Raw genomic sequence first — 19678 nt, forward strand, 5'->3', positions numbered from 1 at the left:
ACATTAGGAGAGTTTTGAGACCCACTACCTGGGTTGAAATTTGTTACATCATTTGTATTAACTGGATGACTTTAGGCAATATGCAGAATCATTCACCTTGTTTCCTCATTTATAAAATAGAAACAATGGATTTTCGTAATGATGAGGCGATTGCTCAAGCTTATTTAGAGTTGGGTCTAACAAAGAATTCTGACTTCTATTTAACTTTTCTTTCTACCACTATCAAGAACAAAATGGGGGCTTCTGCACAGCAACTTCAGAAGATAAGCAGGTTTTCTGGAAATGGATTTAGAGCAAGCGAGGATATCTAAAATCAAAGATACATGACACTGTTGGGGCTCAGAAACTGATATCCCAAAATATGGCACTTTGACATGCTGAACTGAAGAAGCTACAAGGTCTCTCTGACCTTCTCCCCGCCCCTCCTGTCTCTCAGTTCTCTGTCTCCCAAAGCACAGGATGAAGTTGTTTTCAGAAGTTCCTTATCTGCCTAAAGTCCAAACCTGCCAAAGAATACAATTATCTTTAGTCTCTACCCTGAGGTTTCATTAAATGAACTAATATCACAGGGAGAAACACAAACCTGTCAACAAACCTAGACAGATTTTGTCACAAACCACTGCCTACTCTGCAGCGCTAACAGACATTGTCCCAGGCCCTTGCATGTTCTTCAAGCCCATTGAATTCCCATTAAAATCATTTGTTTTAATTTCCATTAAAATCATTTGTTATATCCCTAAAAACACTTCTCAAGCTCCCATTTCCCTAGGAAATAGGATAAACATCTATGCCCAATTGCAGTATTGGGTGATCACTCTATCCACCCCCCTCTGCAGTGTACATGTTAATAATTTCATATGCCTTTTATTAATTCTGGTCATTAATTTAACCTTTTTCTTCTTTTGGGCCCATGTTGAAACCTCTTTTTTCAACTTCTCTTCCACTTAGGTGTGGCCTTTTAGCTAAGTTCCTGCCAATGGAACACAAATACAAGTAAAGATTGACATTTCCAGGCCTGGGATATAACAACTTTCCATGAAGGATTTTTCCATGTTCTTTCCCCTTGCAGGACAAATGTAGAAGCCACATTTAGGATGGCTAAGCCACAAAGACAGAGGGCATCTAGGTTCCAGAACCACTGTTGGAAGAAAGAGGGACCTGCTGATCTAGAATACCCTTTTTGAACGTCATATCCGCAGAAAATAAACTTGTATTTATCTTAACTCGTATGCTCTGCACCAAAGAAGGGTCCAGATTCTTAATTTCTAAAAGGAAATGCATTCACTTGTTGCTGGATGAATCTTCAGGTCAAAACACTTCATCTGTAAAAGAAACATAAGATTTCATGAAGAGAAACAAAGCAAAATGTGGACTTCTTAAGAGTTAACCAGAGGAGAGGAAGCTATATTCACATCTCTCAGCAGTAGAACTTCTGTCCACAGCCTAGTGATCTTTCAAATGTGGATGTGACCATAAGGATGAGGTAGTTTCATTGGATATGTTGTCTCTTGGGTCCTCCATTAGAAAAACATAAGGAGGGCTGGATGTGGTGACTCACACCTGTAATTGCAGCACTTTGGGTTGCTGAGGCAGGAGGATCACTTGAGCCCAGGAGTTCAAGACCAGCCTGGGTAATATAACGAGACCTTATCTCTGTATTTAAAGAAAAAAATTAAATAAAATCAGTAAGGTGGCCGGGGGTGATGGCTCATTCCTGTAATCCAACACTTTGGGAGAGAGAGGTGGGAAGATGGCTTGAGGCAAGGAGTTTGAGACTGCAGTGAGCTAGGATCACACCACTGCAGTCCAGCCTGGATAACAGAGCGAGACTGTCTCAAAGAAAAAAAAAAAAAAGAAAACGGAAAGAAAAGAAAAGAGAAAAGAAAAAGAAAAGAAAAGAAAAGCTCAAGGAGAAAACAGAGACTCTGTAATATTGACACTGCTCCCCAAAAGTCTCATAGAATAATCTGGGTAAATTTTGTAAGACACCAGACATGTCTTTTTTCCTCTAACTGCACTTACCAAAAAAGTGAAAGTAATTGATAGTCCATTATTGACAGTTATAATCATAAATAAAATCCCTGGATCTCATATCGGACAATAGTCTCACTTAATATGAAGGATTAAGAAGAAATGTGATCTCTCAATTTTTTATCAAGGTTTATCTAGGGCTCAAAATCAGTAGTTGGGAACATGTATCATCTTCATCATAATTTAATTTTGTTTTATTATGGATTCGGCCATCATATTATAACCATTATAGAAATTTTAATGTGGACTAATGTTGCTAGTAGGAGCAGTTTTCTTTGTACTTGGGAGCTCATCCATAGATATCTAGTATAATGAAATCTCAGAAAATGTTATAGCATCTAAAGCCTTTTTGTAAAGATTACATTAGATTCTTTCACGTGAAAAGTAAAATGATAGCAATTTTGCAGATCTCTTATTTTTTATTTTAAATAAATTATCATATAATAATACTCTTTCTGTAACTACTGGTATCCTTGAATAGGGCGAGCAGTCCTCCATGGGGTTAGCACTCATTGCTTATCTCTTCCTGCCCTTGCCTCTTGGTTCACTGTCTTAACTGAATGTCCTTGGGTATCTGGAGCAACACTTTTGAAAAATTAAAATGTATGAATCAGGCCAGGTTCAGTGGCTCATGCCTGTAATCCCAGCACGTTGGGAGGCCAAGGTGGGGAGATCACCTGAGGTCAGGAGTTCAAGACCAGCCTGGCCAACACGGCGAAACCCCATCTCTACTAAAAAAAATACAAAACTTAGCCAGGCATGCAGGCGCCTGTATTCCCAGCTACTTGGGAGGCTGAGGCAGGAAGAAGTGCTTGAACCTGGGAGGCGGAGGTTACAGTGAGCCGAGATCCCGCCACTGCACTCCAGCCTGGGCAACAGAGTGAGACTCTGTCTCAAAAAAAAAAAGGCAGGGCACGGTGGCTCACTCCTGTAATCCCAGCACTTTGGGAAACCAAGGTGGGTGGATCACCTGAGGTCAGGAGTTGGAAACAAGCCTGACTAACATGGCAAAACCCCGTCTCTACTAAAGATACAAAAATTACCTGGACATTGTGGCACATGCCTGTAATCCCAGCTACTCAGGAGGCTGAGGCAGGAGAATCACTTGAACCTGGGAGGCGGAGGTTGCAGTGAGCCGAGATCGTGCCATTGCACTCCAGCCTGGGCAACAAGAACAAAACTCCATCTCAAAAAAAAAGTATAAATCAGTACTGAGTTACCTAGAAATTCCAGCTTAAGAAAAACAAAGACCCTGGTTTTATGTAGTTGGCTATCAGAACAATGTCCATAGCCCAAATATGCACCCAGCTCAGGATCCATGAATCAATGCTTCTTCTCTCTGGTATGATCTTCCTACAGATATATAAAGAACTCACTCTTTTCTCTGCTCAGTCTTGTCAGGACCAAGAAAAATCTTCGCCTTCACCCTCTGAAGTTTGTCTCAAAAATCAATTAACAAAAAACAGATTAATAGGAGAGAAAGGCACACAAGTTTATTAACATGCAGGAGGGAGAAACACAGAGTAATTACCCCAACCCCAGCAGTGGGGTACAGAAGCTTAAATGCCATCTTTAGGTTAAAGAATGGGGACTCAGAGTATGGCCAAAAACAGGTTAGGGTGGTCAATCATGCAAGACAGGTTATGGGAGGGCTTTGCTAACAAAGGTGGTCTTGTTATGTAGATGAAAACTCAGGTAACAGCCCTCAGGAAGAATACATATATAGTAAATATTTCTTTCAGACCTTTAAAGGTGTCACACTCAGACTTTTTTTTTTTTTTTTTGAGAGGGGGTCTCGCACTGTTGCCCAGGCTGGAGTGCAATGGCAGAATCTCGGCTCACTGCAACCTCCACCTCCTGGGTTCAAGCAATTCTCCTGCCTCAGCCTCCTGACTAGTGGGGATTGCAGACGCCCGCCACCATGCCCAGCTAATTTTCGTGTGTTTAGTAGAGACGGGGTTTCACTACATTGGCCCAGGCTGGTCTCTAACTCCTGACCTCAAATCTGCCTGCCTCGGCCTCCCAAAATGCTGGGATTACAGGCGTGAGCCACTGCGCCCGGCCTGGTGTCAGACACTTAATCTTTCCTAGATTGGACAAGGTAAAGCCTCAGAAAAAAACCCTGGCAGCACCAAAGCAGTTTTTCTCTACAGATGCACATCTCCACAAAAGGCAGCTCTGTAGGGCAACTTCTGTTTGCAGACCCTCCAAAGGGCCATTTCAAAATATGTCAAAGAAGTATACTTGGGGATGAAATAGTTGATTTCCTTCAGACTTGTTGGCCTAAAAGAAAGATGCAGAGGCACAAATCATAACTTAAAGAATTTATGGCCGGGCGCGGTGGCTAACGCCTGTAATGCCAGCACTTTGGGAGGCCGAGGTGGGTGGATCATGAGGTCAGGAGATGGAGACCATTTTGGCCGACATGGTGAAACCCCATCTCTCCTAAAAATACAAAAATTAGTCAGGCGTAGGGGCATGTGCCTGTAGTCCCAGCTACTCAGGAGGCTAAGGCAGGAGAATCACTTGAACCCAGGAGACAGAGGTGGCAGTGAGCGGAGATTGCACCACTGCACACCAGCCTGGGTGACAGAGGGAGACTCCATCTCAAAAAAAAAAGAATTGGGGCGGGGAACGGTAGCTCACGCCTGTAATCCCAGCACTTTGGGAGGCCGAGGCGGGCGGATCACAAGGTCAGGAGATGGAGACTCATCCTGGCTAACATGGTGAAACCCTGTCTATACTGAAGACACCAAAAAATTAGCCCGGCATGGTGGCGGGCACTATAGTCCCAGCTACTGTGGAGGCTGAGGTAGAAGAATGGCGTGAACCCAGTGAGCCAAGATCACACCAGCCTGGGTGACAGAGCAAGACTCTGTCTCAAAAAAAAAAAAAAAACATTTACTTGAGCCAAAGTCAGCACAGCAGCTTAGAAATCTCAGACCCAAGTAATCCTGGATATGAGCTCCACTGGCCTTTGTTAAAAATAGGTTTTTAAAGGCAAAAAAGGGGAGACAGAAGGTGGGCTGATACAAAATTTTTTGTCAGGAATTGTCATTGGTTTACAGAAATAGCATTAGTTATTGGCTATACATTGTAAAGCTACAGGGTGTGGGTTACAGTGTGGGATGTGGCATTATTAGACAAACTTATAGCTACTTATAACAATAACAAGCAGTATCTAGAGATGAATACATAGCTCAAAGAGGGGAGTAGGTAGTGATTGCTGTCTCATTTTAATGTTACTGTGGGCCTGATAATTTAAAATGACTCCCATTCCTCAGATGAAAGTTATTTTCTTGGCCTGGTGTGGTAGCTCAGGTCTGGTAGCCCCAGCACTTTTGGAGGCCAAGGTGAGAGGATCCCTTGAGCACAAGTTTGAGACTTGCCTGAGTGACATAGTGAAGCCTCGCCTATACAAAAAAAAAAAAAAAGTTATTTTCTTTTCCCAGTCTTATCTCAGTTGTGAGTTCTTCCCCATCCACCCTTTTTAAAATTACAGCTGTCTACCACATTCCCTCCCATCCTCTGGCAGTCATTCCCTTTATCCATTTTAACTTTTCTACATCCTTTTTACCTAAGAATATACTAAACTTTTTTTTTTTTTTTTTTTGAGACACAGCGTCTCACTCTGTCACCCAGGCTGGAGTGCAGTGGTATGATCTTGGCTCACTGCAACCTCCACCTCCCAGGTACAAACGATTCTCATGCCTCAGCCTCCAGAGCAGCTGGGACTACAGGCATGCGCAACCATGCATGGCTAATTTTTTGGTATTTTTTTAGTAGAGATGGAGTTTTGCCATGTTGGCCAAACTGGTCTCGACCTCCTGACCTCAAGTGATCTGCCCAGCTGGGCCTCACAGGCCATAGACTTTGTGTAACTTGTGTTTCTTTCTCCCAGATGCATCCTCAACCTTGGCAAAAATAAACCTGTGAATCAGTGGAGATCTGCTCAGTCACTTTTTGGTTTACACTATCAGGGAGAACAAAAGAAGTACAGAAAAGAGCTTTCACTCTTATAGGCCTGGTGATGCACCAGAAGTTTCTATAAAGCAAGCTTTACTAACTACCCTTTATCTATTTGTTTGCTTTCCCCAACATTGCCGCCCCTGGAGACTCAAAGTACTTCTCCTTCGCCTTCTAAATTATCTAAAAATTTACTGTTCTTTGTTGAAGACACTACACAACAGCTGGAATTCAAAGCCACCTCAATGTGTACTCATTCCCTAGGTGTCATTCATGTATATGTAATATATATGTTAATACACTTCTGCTTGTTTTTCATTTGTTAATCTGTCTTTTGTTACATGGGTTTGTTTCAACTAAGAACCTATGTGAGAGGTGGGAGTTGAAGGGAAAATTATTCTGCCCTTTCTCCACCTTCATCTCCCATTATCCCCTGCTCATTCCCCATAGTCACCGTGGTGCCTCAGCAGTCTCTCTCCTCTTCTCCCTGAACACATCCACATTTTGCTTCCTCACCTCTTTCAGCTCTTTGCTGAAATATTATCTTCTTAGTGCAGTCTTCATTTGTTGCCTTATCTAAATTTCAGCCTCCCATTACACTCCTTAGTCTTGCTTTATTTTTCCTTCTCACCATCTAACATATTACATAAACATATCTGGTTTATTTTCTGTCTATTCCAGACTCAAATGTAAATTCCATGAGAGCAAAAATTTTGTGTTTTGTTCTCTGGGTGTATTTCCAATGCACAGACCAGCATCTGGTACATTGTAAATTCTCAACCAGTGTTGTTTGCAGTAAATAAAAATCAATGTTGAAGAAATATGTCACCCAAAATGGATCATATTAAATTTTTTAAAAAGAAATACTATTTGTTATAAAAGTAATGATGGCATCATAATTTATTTTTGTTTTTAGAGATGGAGTCTCGCTCTGTCACCAGGCCGGAGTGCAGTGGCATGATCTTGGCTCACCACAACCTCCGCCTCCCAGGTTCAAGAGATTCTCCTACCTCAGCCTCCCCAGTAGCTGGGATTACAGGCGTGCACTACCAGGCCCGGTCCAGCTAATTTTTGCATTTTTAGTAGAGATGGGGTTTCACCAAGTTAGCCAGGTTTGTCAAGAACTCCTAACCTCATGTGATCCTCCCACATCGGCCTCCCAAAGTGCTGGGATTACAGGCGTGAGCCAAGGCACCTGGCCCATAATAAGGTGTTAAATAGCAGATAACATATATAAAATAGATGAAATGATATTGAAATTGTCATTGCAAAATTGTAACTGAGACAGTCAAAGAGATCTGACCTAAACAACTCCATCTTGCTTCTAACCTTCAAGCTGTCCTTATTCATTCCTGGGTGTAGGCTGAACTACCTTTGGAAGGAACCTAGTTATAGTTTAAAACTAATATGATAACAGCCCTTTCCCAAAACAAACCTCCTTGCCTGGGGACTAGACTGCCTTTGTAGGACTAACAAATTACTCACAAGATTAGAAATTATGGTTTAGGGGTAGGTCGTAATGGCTCACGCCTGTAATCCCAACATTTTGGGAGGCGAAAGCGGGCGGATCACTTGAGGTCCAGAGTGCGAGACCAGCCTGGCCAATATGATGAAACCTTGTCTCCACTAAAACTACAAAAATTAGCTGGGCATGGTGGCGCACGCCTGTAATCCCAGCTGCTTGGGAAGCTGAACAGAACCGATCGAACCTGGGAGGCAGAATTTGCAGTCTCCCTCCTGGGCAACGCAGTGAGGCTGTCTCAAAGAAAAAAAAACACACGCATTATGGTTTAGGAGTCCTGCAGCTGGAACCTACAAGATTCTGACCCCACCTAAACTGCTCCTAAGATCAGTGCTTGAGATATTTTGCAGACCTGATGGATCAGCTGGCCCCACCCAGATTGATAAACTGACTCATCCAATCTTGTGGCCTCCACCCAGAAACTGACTCAGTCCAAGGAGACAACTTCGGTTCCCTATAATGACATCTCTCACCTGACCAATCAGGACTCCTGGTTCATCGGCTTCCCCCAGCTGGAATGCTGGGGAGACTGATTTGAGTAATAATAAAACCAGGGTCTCCCGCACAGCTGGCTCTGCATGAATTACTTTCTCTATTGCAATTCCCTGCCTAGATAAATCAGCTTTGTCTAGGCAGCGGGCAAGGTGAACCCATTAGGCAGTTTCATTCTTTGCTTTACAAAAATCAATAGATAAAACACTTAGCCAATGTTATTATTGAAGCTGGATGAGAGGAACATAGGTTTTATTAAACTATTATCTCCTTTCCCATATATTCTGGAATGTCAAATAAGTTTTTAAAATAAAAGCAATATGTGAAAAAAAAAGACAAGTTGCTAAATTAATAAAGGTCATAAAGAAGGATCTGCTGAATACCCAAACAGGGCCCTTGTGCTAATCTGTAAAGGAAGGGTTCTATATGAAAACATATCTTGGTTGTATGCCAAGCAGCCCAGGATGGTATGTGTTCCTCCTTGTAACATCCCTAAAAACCTGATACTTCCAATCACTGAAAGGACCTCAGTGTTTCAAAAAAACAAAAAACAAAACAAAACAAAAAAGAAAAAACTTACATTAGTGTTGCCCTAAGAAATTCTTATAAAAGCCAGGTGTTGATAGTCAAGCAAGCCAGAAAGTCTTTAGAGACCAGTATATTCTCTCTGAAGGCAAACTACAAGCAAACTGATTCAATTAGAAAACTGCTAAGCCTAGAGTCAAACCAGAGCTAATGAGAGTATTAAAATTTATGTAGCAAGGAGTCTCAGCCCCAGCTGTTAGAAGCACTTGAATTTTAATAATTACCATTCCCTGGGCCCACTCTACAGATTGCTATTAGTCTCATTGAACCCCAGGTAAAGATTTTTCTAAAGCCTTCCCATGTGACTGTAATGTTGCATTGAGACAACTGATCTGTAAAGAAATAAAACGATTTTAGGGGATTGTTCTGTGCACTTGCTTTAGAGAACATTTCATAGAATATTTCATTCTGTAACATAAATAAACATGCATTTTGCAAAAGCTCACTCCTTGTAACAGTTCACAGGCAGGATGCCTTTGTTGATGAGACCAAAACCAACAACCTAGGCTTCCTAAATCAGTGTTCATGAGAATCATCTGAGGTATATGCAGATTGACTCCAGCCCTAGATGGGGATTGAAACAAGCTCCCATGTAATGCCCTGGGAGCTTCTAACAAGTTCCCAGGTAATGCCCATGCTGCCAGTAATGTAGAGGCCAATCTGGCTTTCGTTTCTGCCACCAATTTCTAATATTGAATCAACTATCAGCCAAAAATGCTGATACTATCATTTCACAGAAAAACCAAGAACTTTCTTTTTAAAAAAAAAAAGGGAATTGTGGAAATAGCTTGCTTCAGACACGAAAAAGCGGCAACCGAGGATATCCGTACCTACCCTCAACTGCCAATGCTCATACCTGTAAAGTCTTAAAAGGGATTAACTACAAATACACAACGAAAAAAAATCCCTTCTATAATGGGCATAAGTAGACAACGGGACTAACGCTTGAGACAAACCATGTATAAAATGAACCCAGGTGGCCCCTTCCACTACCAAATCGAAGCACCAAACCCTTAAAAGCCAGTTTAAAAAAGAGGACGCTGACAATCTGGTACGTTCGGGAGAAAGCACGGGAACAAATATAGCAAGCTTACCATTAACTTTAGCCAATCAAATGAGAACTTAAGTACTAAAACGAGCGTTTAGTTTCAAAGATTCGATTAGTTAATCACAGCTATTTTCGGGTGAAAGTAAGCGGCTCTTAAAAGAGCCTTTATAAGTTGGATAGAACTACTGCCCAGAAACCTCTACGCTCTCTCCCCACGAATGCGGCGAGCGAGCTGAATGTCCTTGGGCATGATAGTCACTCGCTTAGCATGGATGGCACACAGGTTGGTGTCCTCAAAAAGCCCCACCAAGTAGGCCTCGCAGGCCTCCTGCAGGGCCATCACCGCGGAACTCTGAAAGCGCAGATCTGTCTTGAAGTCCTGAGCGATTTCTCGCACCAGGCGTTGGAAAGGCAACTTTCGGATCAGCAGCTCAGTCGACTTCTGGTAGCGGCGAATCTCGCGCAGAGCCACGGTGCCGGGACGGTAGCGATGAGGTTTCTTCACGCCGCCGGTGGCCGGCGCGCTTTTCCGAGCCGCCTTAGTGGCAAGCTGCTTGCGCGGCGCTTTGCCACCGGTGGACTTGCGTGCAGTCTGCTTGGTGCGGGCCATCTCAGACTACCTGAAAGAAAAACTCAGCCACTTGGCAGAGTGGAGACTGCCCTTATATATACTCAGAAACATTCTAATTGGCCTTGTTGATTTTCAAAAGTCCCGCGCAACAAAACCATTGGCTGAAGAGTCCAACGATGTGATTGGTGAATTATGGGAAAGTCTGATTGGCTGAATCACTTCATTTTTGAATCCTCTTTTCTCGGTTAGTCTGCGATCCAAGAGCGTTAATTTCCTGAAGTTCTAACTCTTCGCTTCTCAAGCTGTAGTCCGTAAACTTTAAGACTTTGGAAGACGCTAATTCTCATTCAGTAGATGTGTTGTGGGGCCAGATTCGGAGGACCACGTTTTGAGAAGTTTATCTTGTGCCGTTTCTTTGAGTCACCTGGACTGCTGGTAGAAACCTTTGACCATTATAAGGCAGGATTCCTGGGTGGTGTACCTGGGAAATCACGAGCCAAGAAGTCACCGACATACAACAGTGAGCAACAAATGTTAAGTGAATTCTATTTTGTCCCAAATGGTGTTTTGCTTCGGTTGAGAATTTTTAAAGCACAGGCTAATTTTAGGTTTTCCAACGACTCTATCATTTACTTTTCACTGGGTCCTATTGATGATATTCCAGGATACCACCCCCATTAGCCTCTTCTGCAGGATAACTTGAACCCTGGAGTGGCCCTGTCCATCTAAACTTTACAAGGTTTTGTAAACGTTATTGAACTTGCTTCTTCCCGACTACATTAAAGCACTTACTTGCGATATTAAACATTTTTTCATTAGTCCTGTTTGCCTAGTCAGTCACTTGTATAGAATATTGGGCAGGACACCGCCCTGCGCGATAGTAACTTTGCCCAGCAGCTTGTTGAACTTCTCGTCGTGGATGGCGAGCTGCAGGCGTCAGGGTCTGACGCGGGTCTTCTTGTCGCGGGCCGCGTTGCCCGCCAACTCCAGGATCTTGGCGGTCAGGTACTCCAGCACCGCCTCCAGGTACACCGGCGCACCGGCCCGGACCCGCCTGGCGTAGATGCTCTTGCGGAGGAGGCGGTGCACTCGGCCCACAGAAAACTGGAGACCAGCCCTGGAAGAGTGCGTTTTAGCCTTGGCGCGAGCTTCGCTGCCCTGCATTCCACATCCAGACGCAGTGAAGCATTTAAATAATTGTTTAGAAGAAGGAAAGTGATTGATTCTAGTAAAACGCAAGCAGCTTAACTATTATAATCTATATTCGACAAAGTAGACTGTGCTATCTGCTGAACACAGATTTCAGCCAATCGAAAAGCAGGTATTTAAAAAAAGTTAAAAAAAAAAAAAAAAACCACTTCTGACTTACATAATTGTAGTTGAAAGGTCAAATTATGCAAGGTTGAGCTTCTGGGAGAGCCAATGAGATTTAGGAGTTCAGAAATGACCTATCATATATTCAGACACTAAAAGAACCAATCAGAAACCGAAACTCAGCAAGCCTCATTTGCATATACACGAAATAAATAATGAGGGCGTTTGGGATCGCCAGCATTTTCCTGTAGTTATTTGACGGTATCACTTCGGCCGCGGACATGCCTGAACCAGCTAAGTCAGCTCCTGCCCCGAAGAAGGGCTCCAAGAAGGCGGTGACCAAGGCACAGAAGAAGGACGGCAAGAAGCGCAAGCGCAGCCGCAAGGAGAGCTATTCCGTTTACGTGTACAAGGTGCTGAAGCAGGTCCACCCCGATACCGGCATCTCGTCCAAGGCTATGGGGATTATGAACTCCTTCGTCAACGACATTTTCGAGCGCATTGCAGGCGAGGCTTCCCGCCTGGCGCATTACAACAAGCGCTCGACCATCACTTCCAGGGAGATCCAAACTGCTGTGCGCCTGCTGCTGCCCGGGGAGCTGGCCAAACACGCGGTGTCGGAGGGCACCAAGGCTGTCACCAAGTACACCAGCTCCAAGTAAACTAGTTACCTGAGTAAAAGCGCCAAAGATCCAAAGGCTCTTTTAAGAGCCACCCATGTTGTCATTTAAAGATCTGTAATTTTCCAGACTTGGCAAGGTAAGATGGCTAAGCAACACATGGGATAGTAAGAGTTTACTGAAACATCCAAGTTCGGCCGGGCGCAGTGGCTCACGCCCGTAATCCCAGCACTTTGGGAGGCCGAGGCGGGCGGGTCACCTGAGGTCAGGAGTTCGAGACCAGCCTCGCCAACGTGGTGTGAAACCCCGTCTCTACTACTAAAATATACAAAAATTAGCCGGGAGTGGTGGCAGGCGACTTAATCCCAGCTACTTGGGAGGCAGAGGTAGGAGAATCGTTTGAACCTAGGAGGCGGAGGTTGCAGTGAGCCCAGATCGAGCCGTTGCACTCAAACCTGGGTTATAAGAGCCAGACTTCTCAAAAAAAAATTCAGGTTCGTTGTTTTTTCCCCTACAGATTGTAAGGGTCACCAAGGAGTAAGCGCGTATGCAGCTTAAATTGACACATTTCACTCAGCAGCTAAGGAAAAATCGTGTTCTAGATTAATCTCCACTTTTCTTCTCCCCGCACACCACCACCTTAAAACTTTGTTTTCGTTTTTAGTTTCACTTTATCATCCTATTGCCCTTGATTTGGAGTACCTGGTGGAAATCAACTTTGGGGTAGTATTAAATCTAAAATAAGGTCTGAGAAAGCGAAACTCGTCTTTTAGTTCGTTGTTAGCTTTCAAATGGTTGGAGCGGCATATGATGGAAGAAATCACCTCTATCGGTTGCATTTCTAAACCATGGCAGATCTCTACCAGACGTTCTCATATTCCCCTTCCAAGTCCATTGATTTCTCTACAAATTTTACTGAGTTCATAATTATTAGATTACTTCACGTAGCTATATGTATTACCTCTTGGCAAGATCAGGAACTCTACCATCTTCCTAGCTGAACATATTGAGGTTTAAGAGAAAGAACAGGCAACAGGATAGCCTGAAGTTGGAGCAAAGAAATGAAAATTCCCAGTGCTACAGTCAGATGCTTTTATCTGTAAGCCTTTTTAAGGCTCCAAGGACTGTGTTCTCCCTAAACCTCCTCCGTGTCCTGGAACGACTTTGTCCACAGCTACTTCCTTTCTTGAAATTTTATTTTAAGAGAGGAGTGTTACAAAGAATTAATATTTGTGTGGTAGTCCTTAGAATGCATTATTTCATTCATTGATTTTTTTTTTTCCTACAGTCAGCTGTGAAATGGAATCTCCTCTTTTACAGGTGAATGACCTCAAGAATTAAGGTTAAGTAACTAGCCTCTTACACATAAATAAAACTGAGATTTGAATCTATTCTGATTCTAAGGATTACTTCCCACTATTTGTTAGAGACCATCCCAAGCAGGAGCCTACTTGCTGTCATAGGAGTCAGGAAATTTAGGCTCAGTTGTAATAAAAGAAAACTGGTCAGGAGATACACATACTCTTTGTTGCACAGCAAAGTCCTTACACCAGCAAAAGTTTCTTTTAAAAATGAAATAATATTAATGGTGACCTTTGGGCCCTAAAGATCACCTGGCAGCAAGTTTAACTTTTCTGAGCACTGTATTCTGGTGGGGAAACCATGGGCATTGTCAGTGTAAATGTGAGCTCTAAAATCTTATTTTCTATTTATTACCTACATGTCATTATCTGCAAATACCCACATAGCAGCTTACTGTGAACATTAAGTGACAAAAATTTGTTTTTAATTTTTTGTTTTGAGACAGGGTCTCACTTTGTCATCCAGACTGAGGTGTAGTGACACAACCACAGCTCACTGCATTCAACCTCCCTGGCTAGTGCTCCCACCTGTCTCCCAAGGAGCTGGCACTACAGGCATGCACCATCACACCCACTTAATTTTTTTTTTTTTTTTTATGATTTTTGTAGAGCCAGGGTCCCACTGTGTTGCCCAGGCTAGTCTCAAAGTAAATTTGTAATGGAATTTGTGAAGAAAATTCTCTAAGCCCCAAATATAACTAAGGCATTCATTTCTTGCTCCCCAAAGCTAATTTTAAATACATTTTAAATTATATATTCATGAAATATTCAAGCATGGATTAAGGGGGACATCACTCAGGAAGTGATATAGTCCTGATTGATTGTTTCAATCCTAAATTTGGGCAATTTATCTAATTCTTTTGTAAGCACTTCCTTATGTTTATTCCAAACAGGAGTAATAATTAGTAACTACTGCATGACATTGCTGGAGTGATGAATCAAAGAACACAGCTAAAGCACTTAGGACCATGTCTGCACAGAGAATGACCCCCTAAATATTAGCTATGGCTAAGCCTCTGGTTGAAGTAATAGTGAAGGTGCCTTTGCTCCTGCCCACATTTAAAGCCCAGAGTCCTGAGGCCTGTAATAATTAGCATTTGATGTGAAATGGGCTTCTTTGTCTGGCAGTGTAAATAATACTCTTTGAACAGTTCAATCCCCTCTTTAAAGCCATTGCTTTCCTCTGAAGTATTCTGAAGACATCCTACTGCCTGTGGCTGTTTGATTTCCCTATCATTGCTTGCCAAGTCAAGCAACATGTCTCATATTTTCCAGGGACTGTCTCATGCCCTCACTAGAACTAGGGGTGCCTCATTTAATGGTCACATGTGTTTAGTTGTAAGGAAAGAAACCTAGAAATTCACATAAGAATTGCTTAGTACCTTTTTACTCCTTTTTTCCCCAAGTTTCCTATTAATTTCCTAACCTTGCTACATTTATTTTCCATCCATTTGTTGACTAGCTTTCCCTCATATACCTCCAAATCACAGCCCTGTTTTCAGATGAACTTCTGCACCTTGATAAGTATGTTCTTTAATTGGAACATAAGAAATTGGCTGGCTAATGAGAGCCACACTTTCCTGAATCCATTGTATCCCTGAGACATAGGTCACTTCAAAGGAAACTGATTGGTGTAAATTCCTGGCCTGAAAAGCTGAAGAACACCACCTCACCACTAGAGAAGTAACATCATTTTTAGGCTCTGATTTGAGTCGCTGCTACCATTGTATTTGTCACTCCTGCGGTAAATAATTTCTGAAAAGAACCAAGAAGTTACTATCTCCCATCTACCCTCAGCAATGTATATCTTGATGGCATTCAGAACATACTATCTCAAAATATGACCCCTTGACACACTGAATATTTTAAGGTGAAAGAATATGAGAAGCATCGTGGGCAGGAAGGTCTCTCTGATTTTTCCCAACTCTTCTCCCCTAGAAGCAGGTCATAGGACCCTCATATGAGTCCTAGAGATTCTGAGAGAAATCTGAACAAAAAGACCTTGCTAGGTTTGTTTTACCCTTAGCTCAGTCTTCTTTTTGTCCTATTATATTTCTGCATGACTCTCCACTCTTCATCAAACCTAGTGTACAAATACTCAGGTTTACCCCTTCTCCAGGTATTCATTTCCTTACCAAGGCTCCCATGTCATGTGAAATTTAAATAAATGTTGTATTAGTCCATTCTCACACTGCTATAAAGAAATAACTGAGACTGGGTAATTATAAAGAGAAGAGGTTTAATTGGCTCATAAAACCTCAGGCTGTACAGGAAGCATAATAGCTTCTGCTTCTGGGGATACCTCAGGGAGATTTTACTCATGGCGGAAGGCAAATGGGAAGCAAGGCATCTTACATGGTGGTGCAGAAGCAAGAGGGAGAGAAGGTGGAGGTACCATACCCTTTTAAACAACCAGATCACAAAACTCACTATCCTAACAGCTCCAACGGGGTGGTATTAAACCTTGAGAAACCACCCCTGTGGTCCAATGACCTCCAACCAGACCCCACCTCCAACACTGGGGATTGCAACTGAACGTGAGATTTGGGTGGGAACACAGATCCAAACCATATCAACTGTATATGCTTTTCTCTCGTTAATCTGTCTTTTGTTACAGGGCCCCAGCCAATGAACTTCAGATGGGTAGAAGGGAAAGTTTTTTCTTCCCTACAGCACACAGTAGGTGTGGGCGGGCATCTGTGTTCTGTATGTCTGTCTTTCTAGGGTAGAGAAGCAGACATAACACTGAAAAAATGCAGAGAAAAATAATCCCAGAATTAAAATGTTTGAGATGTGTATTCGTTTGCTAGGGCTGCCATAACAAAGTACCACAGACTGAGTGGCTTAAACATTTATTTTTTCACAATTCTGGAGGCTACAACTCAAGATTAACCCTGTGAGCAGGGTTGATTTCTTCCGAGGTCTCTCTCCATGGTGTGTCGATAACTGTCTTCTCCCTGTGTCTTCACATTATCTTTTCTCTGTGTGTGTGTCCAGTCTTCTTTACTTATAAGGACACCAGTCAGATTGGACTCAGACCCACCTCAATAACTTCATTTTATGTTTAACGACCCTAACTCTAAATGCAGTCATATTTTGAAGGACTTCAACATATGCAGCAGGGAGGAGGGTAAATCAGTCTGTAACAAGAAGTGCAGTAATTAGTCTTCCAAATACTGTATGAACTAAGTATTCCACAGATGGCTCAAACCCAGCAAGACCAAGACTGGCCTCATTATCCTCATAGCTCTGCTTATCCAAGTTTGAAATTTGGTCCTCATCCTAGATTACCACCATTCATTTTCATCATATATTTAATAATATACAAAATCCTATTCTATTGATTCTATTTTAACATCATATTTTTGTTTATTGTGGCTAAAAATTGGAAAGACAAATGTTGAAGAGCAGGAGTTTCACTAAAAATAGGTTTTATCAGACCCAGCACAGTAGCTCATGCCTATAATCCCAGCACTTTGGGAGGCCGTGGTAGGCAGATCACTTGAGCCCAAGAATTTGAGACAGCCTGGGCAACATGGTTAAACCCCATCTCTACAGAAAATACAAAAATTACTCCGGTGTGGTGGTGTGCACCTGTAGTCCCAGCTACTCAGGAGACTGAGGTAGGAGGATCACTTTAGCCAGGGAGGCAGAGGCTGCAGTGAGCCATGATCCCGTTACGGCACTCCAGCCTGAGCGACAGAGAGAGACCCTGTCTTAAAAGAAGAAAAAAGACAAAAATGGTTTATGCATAATGAAATACTGTGCAGCTATTAAAACTAATGTCAAAAAAAAAAACATAAGATATGCTTGAAGGATAGTACTTTGGGAAAGGTACCAAATCATATATTCTCATTTATATTAATATATCATATACATGTGTAGTATAGTTGGTTACAGGAAAAAAACCTGACTAGAAGGCTCAATGCCAAAATGTAAACAATTCTGTTGCATTCTTTGGGATGAAAGGATCACTCTGGAGAGAACTTTCTCTATTTGGCTGTCTCTAAAACTCCCAGTAGTGTGGTTAAGAAAAAGGAAGTTCTCCATTAAGCCCTTTCCTTTTCCAAGTTTCCCTGTCCTGTGTTAAGAAAAATATAAGTAATTTTTTTCTCTTTTCTACTGCCTCCATATTTGCAGAAAAAAAATTAATTGAACAAATAATTATTGAACACCAACTATGTACACAGTATTATCCTAGGTTTGGTATATAAAAAATTAGTAGGATAATTTTAAGATACAATTCCTAAGGAAATTGAAAAACAAGGCAAGAGAAAAGTATCCTAGCATTAAAGGAAAGACTAGAGTAAGATTAGTGAACCACTTAATAATCCATGTGACTCTAAGTATATATTCTTGTTTATAAAATAATGCATGAGTGACCTCAAAGAGGATCAAATGGGAAAGTTAAGCAAAACTTGCAGTATTACTGTAAGGACCAGAAAAGCATAAGGAATTTTAATGCCAAGCCAGCAACATTTCAAGGCAATAGTTACCTCCAGGGGAAGTAGTGGGAGGATGAGAGATGAGGTCAAAGTTGTTATTTGTAATATTTGTTATACCTGGTTGGCAACTGGGTTCAAGCATGGTTATCATGTTATCCTTTATAACTTGTATATGGATTTAATACTTTTTTTTTTTTTTCAGACGGAGACTTGCTCTGTCACCCAGGCTAGAGTGTAGTCACAATCTCGGTTCACTGCAACCTCCACTTCCTGGGTTCAAGCAATTCTCCCACCTCAGCCTCCAGAGTACCTGGGACTACAGGCACACACCACCATGCCCGGCGAATTTTCCTATTTTTGGTAGAGATGGGGTTTCACTATGTTGGCTAAGCTGGTCCCGAACTCCTAACCTCAGGTTATCCACCTGCTTCAGCCTCCCAGAGTGCCAGCATTCCAGACATGTGCTACAGCACCTGGCTTTACATTTTTTTTTGAGACGGAATCTCGCTGTCACCCAAGCTGGAGTGCAGTGGTGCAATCTCAGCTCACTGCAAGCTCCGCCTCCCAGTTTCACACCATTCTCCTGCCTCAGCCTCCCGAGTAGCTGGGACTACAGGCACCCGCCACCGCGCCCGGCTAATTTTTTGTATTTTTAGTAGAGACGGGGTTTCACCATGGTCTCGATCTCCTAACCTCGTGATCCGCCCACCTTGACCTCCCAAAGTGCTGGGATTACAGGCGTGAGCCACCGCGCCCAGCCTACATTCTTTTATATGTTATCTAGAGTTATAAATTTTAAAGCAAATAAAGAAACAATAATGAACAAATGTATTCATGGAAAAGTCATCTCACCTTCCATAAAAATACAGAACCTCCATAACTATTGCTGGTATTAGAAATTTGGTTATACAAAAGGCAATCTCCCCTTATACTCTGAAAGTCTATAGATGCTCAAAAGACCAGGCACTTTACAAAAATCACTGCTAATACACAAGACTTGCTGTGTAAAGGATAGTTCTTGAAGTATCTTCCTTTTCTGCCAGGAGGACATAACCTAACATGTACACTAAAGTATTTCATTTTATCAATTGTAAATTTAGATTTATATTCATTTTATTTATATTCATCTAGGCACTTATTAAGATAAACACATAATTTGAGTCTAATATGCTCAGTGCAAGAACTAGTTTCGTGAGAGATGCTAGAATTGTGACATAATCAGAACCAAAGCAGGGAGGGGAGATTTTGTATGGTTCCCTGCTGTCCAGAATAAAGTCTATATTCCTGTCATTGGCCTAACAGGCCTCCAACATCTGGCACCAAGCCAGGAACTATCACTTCTGATACTGACTTGAATTACATTCATCTGACATTCCATATAATATTCTATGCCTGCTTTCCTTTTCATAAGCATATGTTTTCACTCTCCAAATAGACTGCAGGATCCTTAGGAGCAGGGAAAAATATAGTGGGAAGGCCGTGGAGAAGGGAGCGGGATTGTAATGCCAATGGGGTCACAACCAGCCTCACACAGAGGGTATTATTTGAAAGAAGTGAGGCAGCAACACTTAAATCTAGAAGCTGAGTTGCCCACACAAAGGGAACTGTCAATATATAGTCCCTGAAAGAGATATATACTTACAGCAAGTTTGAGAGGCTAGCGGAGCTGGGCGAGGAAGGAAAGGAGTAGTGGGATTTGAGGCCAAAGAGATAACAAGAGCCA

General features: G+C 42.3%; 2 protein-coding genes and 1 pseudogene across 2 annotated transcripts; 1 reads left to right on the forward strand and 2 right to left on the reverse strand.

Moving 5' to 3' along the window:
* Positions 1-9843: 9843 nt before the first annotated feature.
* On the reverse strand, positions 9844-10254 carry LOC100598327 (histone H3). Its single transcript, XM_030817418.1, has 2 exons — positions 9988-10254; positions 9844-9936 (listed from the first exon to the last, which is right to left on the reverse strand). The coding sequence occupies exons 1-2, from the start codon at positions 10252-10254 to the stop codon at positions 9844-9846; spliced, it is 360 nt and encodes a 119-aa protein (XP_030673278.1).
* A 798-nt stretch (positions 10255-11052) lies between these two features.
* On the reverse strand, positions 11053-11385 carry LOC100585021 (annotated as a pseudogene).
* A 371-nt stretch (positions 11386-11756) lies between these two features.
* On the forward strand, positions 11757-12241 carry LOC100598671 (histone H2B type 1). Its single transcript, XM_003263280.2, has one exon. It carries the CDS (start codon positions 11811-11813, stop codon positions 12189-12191), a length of 381 nt encoding a protein of 126 aa, XP_003263328.1. The 5' UTR covers positions 11757-11810; the 3' UTR covers positions 12192-12241.
* The last annotated feature ends 7437 nt before the right edge of the window (positions 12242-19678 follow it).

The sequence above is a fragment of the Nomascus leucogenys genome, chromosome 8, assembly GCF_006542625.1.
Source record: "Nomascus leucogenys isolate Asia chromosome 8, Asia_NLE_v1, whole genome shotgun sequence".
Lineage (NCBI taxonomy): Eukaryota > Metazoa > Chordata > Mammalia > Primates > Hylobatidae > Nomascus > Nomascus leucogenys.